This window comes from Morone saxatilis, unplaced genomic scaffold (genome assembly GCF_004916995.1).
Source record: "Morone saxatilis isolate NCDOM2014 unplaced genomic scaffold, NCSU_SB_2.0 Contig12, whole genome shotgun sequence".
Classification (NCBI taxonomy): domain Eukaryota; kingdom Metazoa; phylum Chordata; class Actinopteri; family Moronidae; genus Morone; species Morone saxatilis.
Window position 1 is genome coordinate 1,465,284 of NW_023339674.1, and position 20,059 is coordinate 1,485,342.

General features: G+C 43.6%; 1 protein-coding gene across 1 annotated transcript in view; it reads right to left on the reverse strand.

The window, feature by feature from the left end:
• The window catches only part of frem1b (Fras1 related extracellular matrix 1b), a gene marked incomplete in the record, with an annotated part of 29,323 nt that extends 11,952 nt beyond the window's left edge, over positions 1 to 17,371 (reverse strand). Inside the window, 16 exon segments of the mRNA XM_035653538.1 lie at positions 2,571 to 2,765; positions 3,197 to 3,449; positions 3,779 to 3,872; positions 5,294 to 5,502; positions 5,990 to 6,157; positions 6,839 to 6,929; positions 7,079 to 7,275; positions 7,372 to 7,514; positions 8,126 to 8,470; positions 13,163 to 13,294; positions 13,383 to 13,491; positions 14,189 to 14,512; positions 15,105 to 15,304; positions 15,814 to 16,073; positions 16,835 to 16,929; positions 17,005 to 17,371. Coding sequence (XP_035509431.1) covers positions 2,571 to 2,765; positions 3,197 to 3,449; positions 3,779 to 3,872; positions 5,294 to 5,502; positions 5,990 to 6,157; positions 6,839 to 6,929; positions 7,079 to 7,275; positions 7,372 to 7,514; positions 8,126 to 8,470; positions 13,163 to 13,294; positions 13,383 to 13,491; positions 14,189 to 14,512; positions 15,105 to 15,304; positions 15,814 to 16,073; positions 16,835 to 16,929; positions 17,005 to 17,220 — 3,031 coding nt within the window.
• Positions 17,372 to 20,059: the final 2,688 nt, after the last annotated feature.

Below are 20,059 nucleotides of genomic sequence, written 5' to 3' on the forward strand. Positions count from 1 at the left end.
GTCCTGGATCTTGCTGATAAACTAGCGTCCCTCTAAAATAAAAAACAAGGTAAAGCCGGATTCCTCTTGTTTGGCTGCGTTAATGCTCTTACTCTGCGTCTTTGATCACTGCTAATTAATTAGACCAAGAAACACCACATACATACACCCGCCCCCCCTCCAACCTCAAACCCCCCAAAACCCGGCGCTGCTCGGCGGCGAATGAATGGTGAGATATGCTGGCAAGGATTAGAGAGTTATCCTGCGCCGCCGTAATCCGGCCAGCGAGGCGGTTAGTACACGTCGGCCTATTGTGAACGAGGGACGCGCTTCTTTCTGCTTTTGTTTCGTAAAGACGTTCATTGTCCACCGTCTCCTGGGACACACACACACACACACACACTACCAACCGTGTGTGTGTGTAATACCAGCACACAATGGGCAGATTTCACTTTAAACACGTCAGTGCCAACCTCGTTAGCCTGGCCGACATGCTGAGAACAACAAACAAATGCCAAAAAAATCACCCACAATGCAATGTGCAAACAATGAGACTCTCACACTGCAAAAAAACATTATTTTGGTCGGCGATTGAACTCAAAGTTTAACTCAATATAAATATTGTTGCGTTGGAAGGAGAGGATTACAGATGTTTCCTGGTGGACAGATATCTTTTGCTAAAGTAGCTAACTGTTAACTGCTGCTAACTGTTAGCGAGTGACAGAACCGGACTCAGCAGCCGGACCGGGATCGAACACAGCCTCTGAGACTGACAGGGAATAAAGTTACACCACCGAGAACATTTACAGAGTTTCTGTTGCAAACAGCTCTTTGCTTACTGTTTCATGTGGAATTATTATTCATATTATTATTGTCCTACTGTCATATATATATACAGTTATAATGTCTGTTTTTTGGATCTCTGTATTTCTAAAACCCTGCGTAAAGCAATGCTAGTGAAGTACTCCTAAATAAAAGCTTCTCCAGTGAATGTCAGCTAACTAACATATCCACTCACAGTTAAATTAGCCAACACACAACTTAACGCCATGAAAACAGCACTGAAAATGGGAAAAGGGGAATGTTTGGGGTACTGACACCTTTCTTGGTCCAGTTCGGGGACTGCAGTTCACTAAAATATGTTTGTGACATGAGAGAAATAATCAACGCAGTAACATCTGGATCCATATCTGATCAGCACTGCCTGATCTTCTAACAAATTAAGATTTTTTTAGAGCTATCACAGATTTTTTGCAGTGTGAAAACACAACCAGTGCAATGTCACACATACACACACACACACACCATCTCCCAGTGTGAGTCCCAGTGGTCACTGGTCTCCATTGATAACCACAGAGCTCCTCCAATCCCTCTTCTTGGCTCCGACTCCGGCGAGAGCTATCACCCTCCCCAGGAGAGTGTGTGTGTGTGTGTGTGTGTGTGTGTGTTTATAAATGTGATTTATGTTACCCCCCCCACCCCCCACCCTCCCAGTGCACAGTGTGCGTTGGACTGATAGGTGACGGCGTGGCGTCGGGGTCAGAGCTGCTCCGCTGCATTAAGAGGATTGTCAGCAGGGACAAACACAATCCCATCGGATTCTTATTGAGACGTTTTCTGTGAAACTGGAAAATGTTTATTAGAGCTCAGGTCTTAGTTACTGCTGAGTGCTGTGTTATCATTACAAATACAGGTCAACATAAGTCAAATATAAGACTTTTTAAGACCTTTTTAATTCAACATTGAATGACATTTAATACCTCTTTCAGGTCATACTGGTTAAAGTATTAAAGGTGACTTCCCCGCAGCAAATCAGAGAATATGTTCCACAAGCTTTGCAGTAATTTAGCTTGACTTTGGATCGTGTTGTGGACTCTGTGTTGGCTCTGTTTGACTCTTGTGTCCGCATCTGTGTGTGACTTTGTTGGACCTGTGTTAAGACTCTGGTCGAATCTGTGTTGGGACTTTTGTGGACTCTGTTTTTGGACTGTTTTGGACTCTGTGTTGTGGACTCTTGTGTTGTGTACTTTGTGTTTGGAGTCTGTGGTTGTGGATCTTTGTATTGGACCCGGTTGACTCTGTGTTGTGGATCTGTGATGGATCGTGTTGACTCTTTGTTGGACTCTGTTCGGTACTCTGGTTGTGAATGGTTTGACTCTGTAGACTCTGTTCAAGACTCTGTGTGTGGACTATTCTGTGTTGACCTGTTGGACTCTGTGTTGGTGACCTGTGTTGTGGACTTTGTGTTGGAGTCTGGGGACTTCTTGTTGTGGACTCGTGTTGTGGACTCTGTTTGATCCTGTGTTGGACTCTGTGTGACTCTTGTTGGACTCTGTGTGTGACTCTGGTTGGACTCTGTGTGTGGACTTTGTGTGGATCTGGTTGTGGTGGGTTCGGATTGTTGTAATCGTTGAGTGATCCATTTATAAGCTAACGTTAGCTAGTGTGCCACTGTTGCACTCGTATGGAAGTGCCTGTGTGGTGGACTCTGTGTTGTGGAGAGAGAAGGCTCTCTGGAGCATAAAGGTCACAACCTTTGACCCTCATCCATGAAACAAGTGAGGAAGATAAATTAGTAAAAAGTCTGTTACCCAGAGTGACGGTGGGCACTTTGTTGTTGACAGGAAGAACGGTGATGTTGAGGTCGTACACAGGAAGTGTGCCGTGGAGTGGTACGGGTGGGGGCGGGGCGTCTCCATGGCAACAGCCTTCTGTCCCCCCGGCCTCGCCGTCTGAGATGATGAGGGTGACGCTGTCGAACGCGGGCTCGGATCCGATCTCTCCTCCTGAACACAAACATGGACACAGAAAGCAAAAACTGAGCTGTTTATTTACGAAGATTTTTAATATTTATTGAAACGTAGTTATTGTGAGTGATTCCTCGTATCTTAACTAGCTAACTATTGTTTTTTTTGTCATAACACATTGATAATTCAACTAATTATTAGTTATTTTTGCTAAAATTATGTAACTAGGTAGCAAATAATTGACTTGACTTGATTAGGTCACTTGTTAGTGCTTTCAATCATCAAGAGAAAGTTGTTGTTATTGAATAAATAAAATAAAAAATGCTAAACATACCTTGTTTTTGAACCTGGTGAATCATTATTAAATATAGTACAGGCATCTGGGAGCAAAAACACTCCCACATAATGATCCAAGTGTCATTTTTCCCACCTGCCATGAACACAGCATCGTTTCCCATGATGCCTCTCACCTGTGTGGACATAGTAGATGAGTCCCTGCAGCAGGTCCTGCTGGGAGAACTTGTCCACGGTCAGTCCAGCTCTCTGCAGCTCCCCTCTGCCCGGACTCCGGGCCAGCATGTAGGTCAGCCTGGAGTCGTCGCTGTCCCGGTCTGTGGCTGACAGGTAGTCCACCGTTACCTGGACCCGCCCCCCCTCCTCGCAGCTCAGCTCCCCCCGCAGACCGCCGCCCAGCTGGGGGGGTTCGTCGTTCATCGGCAGCACCTGAGGACGTGGACCAAAGACAGGAAATCAGACTACTGTCAGCAAAACTCAACACTTCCTGTTTACTTTTCACAATAAAAGTCTACGAGGGCTAAGACTTTAAGATTTTGAAGAAGGTGTTGAGTTTCAATAATGTTTCTGATGCCTCAATTGAAGACACTAATACATATAATCCTAATACCAACTCAAACATCAATAAAATGAACCTTAAGAATGGTTAAAAACAACAAAGTGACGGGGTATAAAATATCCCAACCAGCCCTCTTCAGATATAAACGGGCGCTCTGATGTAGAGACAGGATGCTGATTGATGATGTCCCGTCACTCACCTGTATCAGCAGCACCACATCTACTGAGTTCAGACCGTCCGTCACCTTCAGAGCCACTTCGTCCTCCGTGGTCTCGGAGTCATCGTGGATGTACCTGCGACACAAAGAGTCGCCACACGCTCAATCAGCATTTCTCAGTGGTAGAAGCACATTGACATCATTAACATGAACCAACCAGTTCCAACCAATCATTTTCTGCTGTTAGCTAACTGTTAATGTAGCTGCTGTTAGCGTACCGAACGGGGGTCCGAGTGAACACAACCTCACAGACAGACTGAAGAAAGGACTTGTTGTAACTGCCTGTTTTTGTAAGAAACGCATAAATATGTGGAAGCAAACAGCTCTGATTTCTGTTTCTGTGGACTGTTATGGTTCTCTTCAGAGACAGATTTTGAGGTTTTTTGGAGTGAACTGAGGCTGTATGCCAGAGAAAAGAGCCTGAAGACGGAGACCAAAACTCTCAGAAGATTTGTGGGTACAAACATAAACTCACAGAGACCACCTAAATGCTCGTACACCTACATTAAAACGGCCACTTCCGAATCACAGGCCTGATTGAATGCATTATTTCCTCCTGAGGTTTGAGTTTATGTTACTGTGGGTTGAGCTGCTGGATCAGTTAGCGTGGTGACATGGACGCTGTAAACACAAAATCCCATAAAGCCCGGTCAGAAAGGTGCAGACTAACAGTTTACAGAGGAATCAAACACATGTGGGTCGGCGTTTACATGTGTGCGGCGTGTAATCACGTAACTGAAGTATGGAACCACCTAATTAGTGATCGCTCTCTGTAATATTCACACAGCTTTGATCATGTTTGGTCTCCGTGTAACTGCAGTCAGTGATCCTGCAAACCATCAGAACAAGAACATCCGTTTTGTGTTACATCACTGAGCTGTTTAACAGTTCTGTTCATTAAAACCTGGATCTTATTTTCATTTTTTCCCCTCCAAAGTCTGAGAGAGACACCGGAGACTGAATCTGGTCTAACTGTATTGTCTGAGCCGGTGGTGTGGTGGAGGAAACCAAAGAAAACACATTTATTTTTATATATTTACTGCGTTTCAAAGAGAAAAAGGAAAAGTTATTTTCTAATTTCTGCTCAAATGCTGTAAAGGCTTGTTTTACAAAAACTGTCATATGTCCTTAACGCTATGTGCTATTTCAACAATATTTGGTGGTTCTGTAGCGGCATCATCAGAAACTATAAAGGTCCTTCGTGTATCTCAAGAACAGTTCTTTGAATCATCTTCACACTTGGTGGGAGTATAGCTGAGGACCCAAGAAAGCGCTGTGTCAAGAGCAATGTCGATCTGATGAGCGGTTCTGGGGGGCCAAGCAAACGGGCCCTGCACTGCTTAGGTCCAATGATGTGCTTTTTAACATCCAGGACCGATGGTTGCAACAGTATGGTTCAGGTTAGGCAACTAAAACACTTCATTAACCTTTCTGCTTGGTGAACAACCACATCTCCATCCTTAACCAGAAGTACCAGTCTACCACACTGTGTCTGACCTGAGTCGGAGTCCTCTCAGGTCCTGCAGAGTGAATCTGTCTCCCTGCAGCAGCGTTCGGCCCTGTAGCTCCAGCCGGCCACGGCGAGCCGTCCTCCGAACCTCCACCCTCAGTACCTCCTCCCGGCTGTCCCGGTCCCGAACCAGGAGGTGCTCCTCTGTCACAAAGCCCCCGCCGCCCTCCTCCACCCTCAGCAGGTTGGTGTAGGCCTGACAACCACACAGAGGATCATGGGTCCAAAATCTGGATATTCAAATTGAGATGTTCTGATACCATTTTTTACTTCCTGATTCCGATTCTGATACCTGAACTCAGCTCAGTTTTGATCCGATACAAGTACGTAAGAAGGCCATAGAACTCTTTTTTCATCTAGTTGACAGCTAACGGCTCGTACTTGTTGCCTTCTTTGGTTAGATTGGTTAGATTGGTGGCTAATAAATGATGTTATATCGTAAACTCGCAAACTTGCTAATACCCGATGTAGTATTTTAGGCTGCACTGGAGGCATTTCCAAAATATTGGTATTGGTATCGGAACAATCCTATATTCAAATGTAAGAGACGAGTGCTTGCATGCTGACAAAATAATTTCATAACATTCACATAAACTTAATGAACGTTCACTTTGATGGATCGCTGTGAAAAAAGGCATCAAAACTGTATTCATTGTAACAAGAAGCTCAGTTTGACCTCTGACCTCTGGTGCCTGGTCGTCCACGGGAGTGACTGTGATGTTAAAGAGGAGGCTGGAGACGGTGCCGCCGTGGTGGTCGCTGATGGAGAAGACGAACTGGATGAACAGCGGCTCCGGGCCGATGTCCTCCACAGGAGGCATGAAGGCCACTTTCATGTGGTTCACTGCATGCTGGGAGAGCACAGGAAGGAGGAACTATTTACTCAAATACTTTTCTTAAGTACTTTAAAACTACAGATGATTTAGTTTCCAGCTAGTAAAGCCTTAGGAACCGACTGTGGAAACTATACAGCATGTCAGAGGGCTCTCCCAGCTTATCACTTGACCTTTTGACGTAAATTATTTACATAAATGCTTCCAGGTCACAAATCAAATATATATTCCTTTTCTATCTTCTGGTCATCTGAGAGGAACCCGAGTAAGTGGGGAGGAGCTTGTGTCCATAAAATACTTATTTCAGGATGCTTTTAATCACGAAAAAGCTCATTAAACACCACTCGTGTCTGGTCCTATCCAGGGCCAGTGTTTGGTTTGTCTGTTCTGTACTGTAGAAACATGGCGGTAAAACATTCCTATATTTAACGAATTATACACTAATAAAAACATACTTATGAATGTTATATTCCATCTCTGAATATAATGGATCCTAAATGTTACAGACTGGACCTTAGTTTCGGATCACAGTAATCCGGAAGCTGTGTCTCTTTGTAGTTTGAATTGGTCCAGCATCAATCAAACGTGTTTCGACTCGTACAACCTTCCTCCAGAGAGTAGGCAAGCAATCAAGCATGTGTGTGCATGTATAAAGTCAGTGATTCATTAAACAAGAAGCAGTAAATCTGTATTTCCAACCTGTGTAAAGGACTTTAAGACCGGCACCATGTGGTCTTTCTTCATGGCGTTGGTGCTGTCGGTGTAGAACAGACGTCCTGCGTCCATCAGCCTGGAAATTAAAACAATACAAATTAGATTCAATTTTATTTCAGGGCACTTAATAAAAGTGTAACAGCTTTAGAGGAGTTAGAAGCTTAATTTTGATTGAGCCATGTTAGCACCCAGTCCTTGAACTAATCTAGGCTATCCGTTTCTTACCCAGGATGCAGTGGGCTGAAGCAGGGCTGTGTGATGACGTAGGTCAGGTCTGTGTCTGGATGCTCTCTGTCGGTGAAGTGGAGGTGAGCCTGAGTGACGTAAACCACCTCCGTCTCTTTCACCGTCAGCGAGCGAACACTGCCGGGGACTTCCACTGGCAGCTGGTCCTTCACCGGGAAAACATGGACCACCACGGTCTGGATCCACAGGGAGGAGAGGGGTTAGTGTGACAGGAAGGGGTCTCAGACAGTCCGCTGCGTCCAGGCCAGATGGGAAATCTCGCTGTGACTCACGTATGTCTGGGAGAGGTTGGGCGGCTGGTGGCTGTCGGACAGCGTGAAGTCGAAGGAGTCTTCAAACAGTTCCTCTCCTGAGTGCTGGTAGTAGATCTGACCCTGGATCAGGTCTCTCTGCAGGAAACTGTCCACTGGAGCTCCTGCAGGGACATTTACAGCCCAGAGATCAGTAAGTTTTATAGAGTTTTTCCAGTTAATTTGAAATACATGGAAATATTAATAAAATTACTATATGTATATACATATTTAAATAATTAAATTAATATTATAAACGGACAATCAGTCGAGTGTTGGCTTAAATTAACAACTACTAGTCAACTAGGACAATCTTAAATTGATATAATTCATTAAATATCGCTTTGTTCCAGTGAGAAACAAGGGAATCATGACTCAGCGTTTGTTTAACAATTTACCAGGGGGGGGGTTGCGGTGATTGAAGGTCGCAGGAATAATAGAGGTTGGTTGAATTTGCTTTAATTGTTGTGATTGATCAGGGGACATGACAAAATAATAAATATGCATATAATTATGTGTTTTATGGAATATTTGTTACATAATGTTGGAAACATCTTTTTGTGGCTAAGGAAATTTCTCAAACTGATAATCTCTACAGGTTGTAATTAAGAAATATTCAATTAAAATAGCAGATATTTACAAAATTAGACTTTTAGGACCTGCAGTCATCCTTTATTTGTATTTTCTAACCACAGTAATGACCTTTGACCTTTGTGTTTATTTTTAACCCCCTCACCTGGTTCGTGGGAGGAGGACTTCCTGACCAGCTTCCCCGCCCGCGGGCTGGAGACGATCTGGTAGAGGATGTAGTCGTCGCTGGAGTCCAGGTCGGAGGCTGACAGCGTGAACTCCTCCAGCCTCACGGCGGCGCCCTCCTGCACCTCCACCGCCACGTTGTTGATGAGGAACGGCGGCGAGTCGTCTTTGGGCAGGATGTTGATGGGGAACTTGTGGCGGGTGCTGTGGCGGCCGTCGCTGATGCGGAAGACGATGTGATCTCGGGTGGTGTCGCTATCAGAGTGATGGTAGACGACTGCACCCTCCCTCAGGTCCCTCACGCGGAACATGAACGCCTTCCCGCCTGCGGACGAGATTTAGATCAAATAACAAAGAAAACAACAACATTATCGTCTCTTTAACTGCAGATGCAACAAACATTCTTAACTATCCAACTCAACTCTTACTTATGTCTGTCTGTGTTATCAGTGGTTCCCAACCTTTTTACTTCAGGGACCCTTTTCTATAACTGTCTCCTATATAGTATAACTGACTATCCTGACGACCCCCAACTACATGATATATTTCAGATTACATTAAATACATAACAATATACAGAGTTTGGGTGATTTTGGGTGATCGAGCAGATTATTTAATGTGAATATTGTATCAGAGATTCCTGATATTTTTAGGGAACTTTTCGGCCTTTTTATGCCTTTATTTTGATAGAACATGTGAAGCTAGACGGGGGAAGACATGCAGCAAAGGGCCACTGTGGTAAGCAGTGGACCAACAGTGTTTCTTTAGCCCACTAATTTAATAATCCAATCACTATAATCGAATCTAATTATATGATATACTTTGTTTTTTTATGTTCCTCAAATCTAAAATGTTTCTTTGTGTTGAACAAACTATTTATAGACAGTGAAACGGAACATTTTCTCTTCCCTAACAAAAGAGCAAAAATAAGAAAAACTTTGGTGAATCCCAGAAATCAGTTTTCATGCTACACACACAGAACACAACAGACACATTTATATTGAAGGAATAAAATATAAAATAGATAAGAAATCAAATACAACCAACAATATGAAAAGTTATAAGTTATATTTGAGTTAAATGAGAAGCAAATTTAGACCTAAACAATGATTAAATGATGTCAGTAATGGACCTGAAATTGAATTGAATGAAATTGTGTTATTTTGTGTTCTGTACAGTCTCTTGTGTAGTTTTATGTATTTTATATAGGTATTATATGTATGCAAATTAGCTATAAATATTGTGGTGTGTTGTGTTTGTTTATGCTACAAAGTGGTCCCTGTACAAATAAACAATAAAATAAACAAATAAAAATAGTTTCCTATGACTGTTTGTAGTATCAATAAATCTGAACAGCTGATTCGTCAGTAAGAGTTGGACTGAACATGAGAAACTTCTCTGTCCTACATTGATGAAATGTAGGCCGCGTCCATCTGTCAGCTCTCTGCTGCTGGCTGGCCCTTCCTCACACTGTACACCATGCTAACTCTAACGCTAACATCGTCACGTGACTGGCGGCCTACTGGCAGACGTGTGTTGTTGTCGGAGGACGGCTCCGTTTCCAGCCAAAGCTTCGCACTTTGATTCAATTACCGTCTTCCAACACATGCACTGTTTTTTTTCTCCCATTGTCACTTGGAAATAACAAGTTTCTCTTAGCGCCTGAAGGCACCACGAGGCGCTGGCTGGGGTTTGTGCTGTGAACACCGGTGGGGTAAAACGTGGCGTCCTTCCCGGTGGCCGCCCGGTTGCCAGGATAGATGTAGCGGAGGATGGGGGGGAGGTTTCCTGTCTCCCTGCGCGTGCCAGAGAGACAGAAGGGCAAGGTCAGCAGACAGATTGAGAGACGAACGGTCGCGAGCCCGAACCTCATTAGCAACTTTACCGAGGGAAACCGGCTACTGGTCCAACTGATGGAAACAACTTGGTAATTGGGCCCAAAGGTGGCGTTGGGCAACAGGCCCATAAAGGGAGAAATGGGATGGGAGGACTGTGTGTGTGTGTATGTGTGTATGTGTGGGTGTGTGTGTGCAGGACAGGCAGACATCCATTTGGCTGAAGGCGTTGGACAGAGCCTGCAGTGACTGTCCCCACGCTGCAGGCCCTGAGTCGCAGCGTGGAGGGTCAGCGGCGCTCTCCTCAGAGACCAGAGGATCCACTAACTGCTTCCTACAGAGCATCCCCCCTCCCCCCGGTACATGTGTGCAGAGCGGAGCCAAAACTTTTGTCAGCTTTGTTCCAACTCAACGAGAGCGGCAGAGAAACAAGAGTCCAAACTGGAGGAGATACGCTGGAGCAGGTGCTGCTGGGTGGAAACTCGCCCAGTGGGACAAAAGTTTCATCCAACTGCTGCACTGCTGTGTTATATATGGTGTTTTTGTTTTGATGGTTGATGGTAGAAAGAGAGACGGAAAAAAGATGGAAGAGAAGAGACAAGAGAGGAACAAAGCAGAGAAAGTCATCTCTAAAAAGGTTTCTGAGGCCAGTGGTTCCCTTTTCTCAACAATGAACCCAAACAGTGAACTTAATAACTGCAGGAAGTTTGTGTAAAACAGGAGATTTGGATGAATTTTGAGCAGATTATTTCCTGTGAATATTGATCAGAGATGAGTTTTTCTGATATTTTTAGGAACTTTTGATACATACTCTCTTTTCTAATGTTTTTTATTTGATTTTTAACAATCATACAGACTTAATAGTCTTCTGTTTTGTATTATTCAGTGTTTTCTTCTCCCTGATACTTTGTTATTGTTCTAATACAGCTTATGTTCAGGTCATCAGAGTTTAGATATTAAATAAAACACCTTAATGACACCAACTCAACCCACGTTGGACAGCGGGTTCCTTGGATGACATTTTTTGGATCTATTATGTAAGATAAACGTTGCCAGAGGGCCTTTTGTCAGGTAGGAGGCAGACTCAAGAGGCTTTGCTGAAGGTCCCATTAGTAGACATTTATTTACAGGTGCTTCCAGGAAATGTGCAAGAAGAACAAGACAAGAAAACTAGGGGAAAAAATGACATAAGGCTAAACAACTGAGGCTAAATCAACTCAACAAGAAAAACAAAATGACAGCAGAAGCCCTCGTTGGCCTCCCAGAGACATCTTAATATATGCCCACACACCTGCTGTATGCTGTAGGCCTCATCTCCTCACTACAGGGTTGGACACTAACAATCTGCCCTCTAGAAAATAACCAACGCAAATTTCCCACTGTGCTTGAACGGGTTAGGGTTATTTTTTTTTTAATTAGAGAACATGTCTGTATATTTAGGTTGGTTGTTGACTGTTATTTTATATTTTTGGTGCTCCAGGTGCTCATTTTCAGGCAACCAATCATATTATCAGATGGTCGACTCGTCACCTGAGTAACCGAGAAAATGGAAGAGAAACAGAGAGTTTGTTACCACGTTGTCATTTATGCTCACACTAGTTTCTCTTTCTTCTGCTTTTCGGGCTGAGGGTGGGGCCAACCCCCAAATTCCCATTACACAAACTTCCTGCAGTTACTGAGTTCACTGTTTGGGTTTAATTACAGTTTTGAATTTAATATGAAATATCCATAAAATATGTCTCTTGAGGAAAAAGGTTGATTTAGCGGTTATTTGTGAAAGTGTCTAAATTAGAGAAAGATGTTAAATATGTTTGCCATGACACCACAGATTTGATGAAATGAGCCAGTTCAAAACACAAACTCTCCGTCTAAAGCAGCCATGAAAGGTTAACTCCCCGCCTGAGCCCCTCGGGCCGCCCGTGCTCCTGCCACCTCACCCCCCCTCCTAGCTGGTAGCTTGAAACCTGTTTGGGGACAGTGCATCTGCTCCCTGTGCACGACGGCATGAAATGGCATAAGTCCCTCCAATCTGCTCAGTCCCGCTCCCCGTTTCAGACAAAGAGGCTGTCTCCCAGCGCGCTGGGCTGGAAGGGACAGACGTGGACGGAGAGAGGGAGGCAGCGGCGGCAGCCCCTCGCGCTGCCACGGCCCCTGGCAAAGTGGCCACGGCCCCATTTTACACCTGATTAGGAAACACATGCAGGGCCACTAGACATATGCTTCCCCAGCCACACCACGGTCCCTGGCGGATGGGCAACACATGGAGGAAAAAGGGCGGAAAAGGCCAGATGACGTTCTCTGGGAATTCCCAGGGCAGTGTCGGAATACCAGCACGGGATTAAAGAGCCGAAGTATACTCACAGAGGATCAGTTTAAAGGCAAACACGGTTGTTTTTCATCTGTTTTCTGCATGTGAATAATCGGACATATGTGCAGTTTGCTACTCTCCATCGTCAGTCTTCACACACTTTATGTGCTGCGTCCAATCAGGAGCTGAGGTGATGTTTCTTGTTGTCCTGCTTTGATCCAGCTGCTCCGGGCTTTACACCCACATTTGAACCATACAGGGGAGTCAGATTCATGGAGACCCTCATGATTGTGTTTTAGCCCAAATAAGTAAATATTCACGTTCAGCAAAATGCTCAACACGTCACTACAAGAGTGAAAAGTTTTTTTTCAACCTTCTGTATTTTTGGTGTTTTAAAAAGGTTCAAAACACAGAAATAACACAAAAAAACATTCCGACCAAGGCAACGGTTCTGTGAGGTAAAATTAGTGTTTCTGTCTATGGAGTCTGGTGGAGAGTGATGATATTATCAGCCCATCAGGAAACTCTGTAAATGACCTCAGGGCTGTAGGTTTATTCCCTGTCGGTCTCGGAGGCTGTGTTAGATCCCGGTCCGGCTGCTGAGCCCGGTTCTGTTATCCGCTAACTGCAGTTAGCGTGTTGAACAGTTGAAGCTGGGCAGCTGGAGGACATCAGAGGGAAAACCATGAAATATTTTCTCTGATCCAAGAGAAAAGGACTTTATGTCTTTGTTGGTCAGATACTGGAGGACAGGAGACGTCTAGCACAAGATAAATGTGACTTCATGGGAACTTTAGCCAACAGATTATGGTTAATTATAGTGCAGCTGCTGTGTGAAGTCATTCATGTAGAACCCAGTGACCTTTAACCTCACCTCTGACACTGAGGTGTCCATGAAGAGGTCCGTCCACAGCCACCAGGTAGACAGCATCAATGTTGTCGCTGTCGACTATCTGCAGCTCCTCCCACGTGATTGGTCGGGACTGACCCTCCAGAAGGTCCAAACCTGAGACATCAGAGACGGAGGAACACAAATCTGAATGCAAAATCCTTTCAACATTTAGGTCAAACATGAATGAAATGTCTTTACTTACCCATGTTCCACGAGACTCTGGGCGCGTTTGTTTCAGCTGCCCTGATGGAGATGTGTACCATGATGGGCGGGCTGGTCATATAGGAACCGTCTATAGCCTGAAACTCCACCTTCGATTACCAGAATATAGCAAGACATATTACTGGAAATGTAATATTTAACCCTACACTGTAAAAATAACAGTTTTCTGTAATTAAAATACAGTTTTTAAACATAATTAAAAATATTCAAGCTGTAAAACCAATGAAATGAGCTATAAATACAGACGAACACTACTATAATACAAATAATCAAGCTTAAATTTACAAAAGAATGCTGTTACTATTAGATTTTTCCTATATTAATCAGAATTTGACAGTAATTACTGCTGTTTTTACTGATTAAAAACTGTATTTTGACAGTTTATCAATGCTTATACACTGGTAAAAAACGTTTATTCAACGTTTCTGTACTTCCATAATTATACAAGATATCTGTCAATTAACAAACAAATCCATGTAAAATAACACAACATTAAGCAGTGCACACTGTTGGCAGTGTAGGGAAGCGGAGAGAGAAGGCACTCGGGAGCATAAGCGTCACATCCTTTGACCCTCATCCCTACATAGAAACACACAAAAAACAGTCCGAGCACGAATCACAGAAGCAGTTTTAAGACAGCGACCGACCCGAACCTGAATTTCCGCTTAAAATAAATTAATAAATAATTTTATATAACAAAATTTTTTAAAAATAAGAGAGTAATTTATTTACCATAAACTGAGAGGCTGACTTTACAACAAAGATAATTGAAGATGCTTCCTGTACCTCGTAGTTCCTGCGATGTGATTGGCTGCTGTTGGGTGGCTGGTAGGCCACCTTCATCTCATGGAGGTCCAGCCAGGTGAAGGACGTGACGGGCTTCGTGTGGTCATCCAGGTGCGTGACGTAGCCCTCGGCGGGCAGGACGGTCACATTGAAGACCAGCCTTTCCTGCGGCGTCTCGTGGTCCTTGACGTCCAGCGTGGCTGTGGTGAGCGGGGTGAGGATGAACTGGTCCACCTCGAGGATGAAGGAGGCCATGAAGGCGGCCTGGGGTGGCTGGTTCTGCATCGCACCATGGATCAGAACCGGCAACCACACCGACTCCGTCTGACAGCGGGGTAAAGGGATGGGAAAGTGGAGGTAAAAAGATAAAGTTGTTGAGCCTCAACAGCTCAAATCTGCTTCTTTTTGGGCACAAATGTATGTTTTAACACAACATATATCAGGTAGAAATCAACACATACTGCCACAGCTTTAGTGTAATATGTGGTGTTGAAGAGTATGCAGGCAATGGCCAAGAATAGACAATCAGACGTGTTAGAAATGACAGGTCTTTGTAATAAAGACACTATGTGCTAACAAGGAAATGATTTTATTTTAAGATTTAGGATTTTTGAGGCCTTTCAAACCCATGCAGAATCTCACGCTCCACATCCTACCACATCCACAGAGCTGAGAAAGAGTGCATGAAAGTGGGATGTCACCTCGCAACTGCCAATGCCAGAGATGCTAATCTGGTTTGGAAAACTTCCAGATCCGATGTGGATACGACTGAATCTGCAGTTTATTAACTTTGTTCAATTAAAGCACTTTTGAGTAGCATTGCTACATCTCTAAAAGTTACTGAAGTCTAAACGGAGCAAATAATATCAAAATCAATCCTTCGTTTGATTTTGTGCACATTAAGCTGTGGACATACCTCAAGCAGGGCCCTGGTGCCCTGCTCCCTCAGCTCCACCCTGATGGGAATGTAGTCGATCTCTGGCGACGGAGGGCTGAGGTGCTGGTACTGGAGACCGGAGCTCAGGAAATCCTGGCAGCTGGTCTTGAGGAAAGGAACCGTCTTGGTGTCGTGAAGACAGGGTTTGTTCCCCGGACAGGCCGCCGCCGCCTCTCTGCCTGAAGGACAACAAACAGACGAGTTCAAACTTCAAAACACACACAAAACATACATACAACTTTTTTAATTCTTTATTTAGTTGGATGTTTGAATTTGATGTTTCTGTTTTTATTTGTCTATTATTATTATTGTCATTTTTATTTTTATATATATATATTGAAAATTATTTTGAAAGTTTATTTTTTGTTTCATTTTGTTGCGTTCAGAGTTAGTGTTAGTTTAAAATATTAAATAAAAATAATTTAACTTCGCTTTTGCTTGAATGTTTTTATATATTATTTTAGTTTGTTCTCTAATCATTTCCACACATTTGACTGTTTCTCTTTGTTTAGCTTTGTTGTTTCATTGTACTGTAGAGAAAAGTTTAGAAGTATCATTATTATTATTAGAGCTGCAACAATTAGTTGATTATTTGAGTAGTTGTTAATTGGCAATTATTTTAATAATCAATTAATTATTTTTATTTAGTTTGTTTTCTAAGGCTGTGGTTTAAAGAGCTGTGACGTACCTTTTCTTTGTGTGGAGTCCTCTTCCCTCACCAGCTGACCCAGAGCCGGGACGCTGGTATCCGTGGTCAACATTCTTACAATGCAAACCAGGTCGGCCGTAGTTCGGATATTGAGGACGGAGCTGTCGATAGCGTTGGATAAACCGTAGAACTGTGGAACCACCAGTGGGGCGCTGCCCAGCTCCACCACGGCAGGCCCCGAGTCCACCACCCGCACCGGAAGAACCACCGTCTCCACCAGGGTGTCCGAGGACGTGAACCTCCACACGGACACGGCATGTTAAAAGACAGTTTTTTACAACTTAGAACATGTAATATTTCAAACACTCAGGTTCCATCCTCCATGAACGAGCAACATTAAACCTTTCAAGTAAGTGTTTAATACTCAATAGAGTTTTCCTTTTAAAACAGGTGATAATCCAACACAGATACTACAAAAAATCGCGGGACAACTTGGATTCTAAAATCTCTATCTGCAGTGCAAGTTAGATTTTTTAAGTACATTTCTGTGTGCTAGGCCCACTAATAGTCAACTAAACCGTCAGTTGATGGGAAGAGTTTTAGTTTATGCATTTTTCATTGGTTGGTTGGTCGCAGACAAAAAGAATAAGAACGCCTTGTCACCTAGACCAAAGTATCAGCAGATTGTTTCTACATGAACCTTTTCTTTTGTAACACACACAAAACAAAATAAAACCATTTCAGACTAGCTTTCATTCAACTAATTCAACAAATTAGTGGATACTTTATTCCCTCAAGGCTGTTAAAGACAGGGGAGGATAAAGTTTTGTGTCATTGGCATAACAGTGGAAGGAACTACAATATTTTTGAATGATTCGGTGAAGAAGAAGCATGTTCGTGGAGAACAGAAAGGGACCTAGGATGGAACCTTGTGGGATGCCGCAGGAGAGACTGTTTGGTGGAGAAACTTCTATCTTTGACTTAGGATGTAAACCGGTTCAAAGCATCTACACAAATTACATCTGCCACTAATGCTAACAGTTTACTGTTGCTAACTGACCTGTAGACTCTCAACATCACAGTGTCCTCGTCCAGCTGAGGGCTGCCATTGTGGATGTATTTCACCTCGTCCTCCAGGAAGCTGCAGTCAAACACCTGCAAACAATAACAACAGTAACACCACTGACTGTACTAGTGGGTCATTTTTAACTACAGCAGGGGGGTCCTCACCTGTGGAGTCAGCCTCCCCACCCTCTGAGTGACAGGTTCGTTCATCACCACCTCCACCTTACAGTCTGCAGTTGGATCCACGATGATCTTCAACTCCTTCTCTGTGATAAACACCGACCGACCCCTGGAGACCTGCACGCCCGAGTTCACCACAACCAGACTCCCGCTGCAGACGGACGTCACTGCGAGCAGCAACAGCACGCCGGCAGCAGCCATTCTGGATCAGCGAAGGCCTCTGGTTGCGCAGGTTCAGGTGAAAAGTTGTGAACGACAGTTGATGGAGGATGAAGGCCTCAGTGTTTGTGGGCTTTCCATTCAGTCTGCCTCCACCCACATCCTCCTCTTCTCTCTATTGTCACTACAACCTGCAGAGAGAAGAGTTTAAATGAACATGATTAAGAACAAGCTTTAAATAAAGTTGTTGACGAGGGAAAGCGTCCGCATTAGCATTTTCAGTTTCTTAAAGAGAAATGTCCATCCACACTACTGACTGTATATAAAGATGATGACATAACAGCTCCCCAAAAGAGATGCCAAAACCTCTCTATCACCCCTGGTGGCTGGTTGCAGTATAGGTCGTAAACCCACCAGCATGTTGGCAGATGGGACTAACCATACGACCATGTGACCATACCGATGGTTCGGTTTGGTCAGTTTGGTTTTAACTAATGAAAACATTTGTATAAATGTTATATTCTGACAATAGATCCTCCTCAATGTTACACACCGGACCTTTAAAGCTCCAGTAATGTTTTGGCCACTTGCAGACAGAAAACCCAACATCCAATATATTATCACCTTATAAAGTGGTTGTGTCTAACATGCTAGCAAACAACTTCCTGCTGACTGAATCAGACAATAAAGGTGCTTTGAAACAAAAATTAGGAAGTAAAAGAGGCTAAACAGCTCCATAGAGTTCCCAAGTTGGAGATCATTTTCTATAGATTTGACACTACAAGCGACCCCTTAAGGCCTCCGCACACCAACTCGACGGCCGACATAGTCGGCTCCCGTCCTCCTCAAGTCGGTCAAAAAAATTCACCGAACACACCAAACCCGACGCCGACTGGAGCGTACGTTCTGCGCGTGCGCGAGGCATAAATACGTCCCCATAACCAGCAGGCGGCGCTAATCTGTGTTGTCGCCCAAAAAAATATGAAACACGGAAATGACGGATCACTGTAGACCTAGTAAACACAGAGCACGCCTGTCGTCAGTCATTGTTTTCATCAGAGATGTGATAGTAGTCAGAAGGATCGTTTATGTCTTACTCGGCTGAACGAAAAATACGATGGCTAATAATAACAAGTGATACTGGCGTTGGCGTAGTAATGTTTTACCATCGTCACTTCGGTTTTTCTCGTGCACGTCACTGATTCGCTAGTCAGGGCTAGCACTCCACCAAAATCAGCCGATTCTACATGTCGAATCGGCCAAAATGAACGCCGACGACCGACGCCCGACTGACGACGGCACGGGAACACACCCGAACCGATTCGAGTCACCGACTCAAAGCGACTGTCCGACGACGGTCCGACGGCCGATAATCGGGTTGGTGTGCGGAGGCCTTTACACATCAATTAATTTCAGCTACTGTCAATATGAAAAACCTATTCATTGGTGGAGCTTTAAGTTAAAACAGAAGAGGGTAAAGGCTAAACTCCAGAGCCTCTCCAGCAAATCAGAAGTTATACAAACACAGAATGTAAGCCTGACCCTTGACCTCTTCTGACACCAAAATTTTCTTCCATCGACTCTGAATCTAATGATCAAAATACTGTACAAGCAAAATCCTGAAACTGCTCCAACGTTACTTCTACCCCTTAAACGCCAAATGATCAGCTGCTGTGGTCTAAATCCTACGACTGCCCTCAACCAACAACCCAAAAACCTCCTCTAAATCCTCCCAAAAAAGTCCCAGCATGCAGCATCCGGCCGGGCTTTCTTCCCCCCGCTGCTCCACACTCCAGCGGAAACGCTTTCACCCTCCATATTCACTTCAAACTAAAGCCCACTGCAGAAACAAGGGGTTATCTGTGTGACCCTGCAGAGGGTGCTGGAAATGGCATGGGACAGGCGGAGAGGGGAGGCGAGGGGAGGACAGGTGAGGAACGGGGGGGTGTTTTCATGGATTCAAAGCAGGGCATCAACTGGAACCGGCATGTCCACTTCCCATCCAGCCAGACGAGGCGGTATTCAGTTAGTGGATGTTAAACTCGCGGTGATGCTCGGCTGCAGCTCATGGGCGAGAAAATACTCCTCCTGGAAAACTGTGTGAAAATATTCTGTTAGGTTTTATTTCGCAATAAGTATTTTTCGCAGATATTAATTATAATGAAATAAGTTAATACTGTTAATACATTTTCTAAATTATGTAAAATTAGTGACAACAGTTAAAAAAAAGTATTTGTTGGGTAATTTTAACAGATAATTGACAGATATCTTTATATATTCTGAAAGTTTTCATAACAAAACCATAAGAATAATGTTTAATGTATCAGCTTATAAGCATTGTAAACTGTAAAAATACAAGTTTTTACCGTGAAAAACAGCAATAATTACTGTAATTTCCAGAATAGACTTTTATTACAGTTTTATAACTTTTTAAAATTCTGATTAAAAATAAGAAAAATCTAATAAATAAAGCACTGCTGCTATAAATTTAAGCCTGATTATTTTGTGTTAATTTATAGCTCAATTTATTGGTTTTACGAATTCTTGTACTTGGCCCCAAAAATCTTAGAGACCTCATGTCTAAAGATTATGTTACTCGAGATGGCATTACCTTGGCCTCTAGCCCCACTGTCAGGAATCTTGGAGTTATCTTTGATCAGGATTTGTCATTTAACTCCCAATATAAAGAAGATCTCTTAGGACTGCCTTTCTTTCATTTACGTAATATTATTACAAAAATCAGACCACATCCTGTCACAGACAGATGCAGAAAAACTAATCATGCATTTGTTACTTCCAAGCCTGGATTACTGCAACTCTTTGTTATCAGGTTGCCCTAATAAGTCCCCATTAAAACGCTTCCAATTAATTCAGAAAGTGA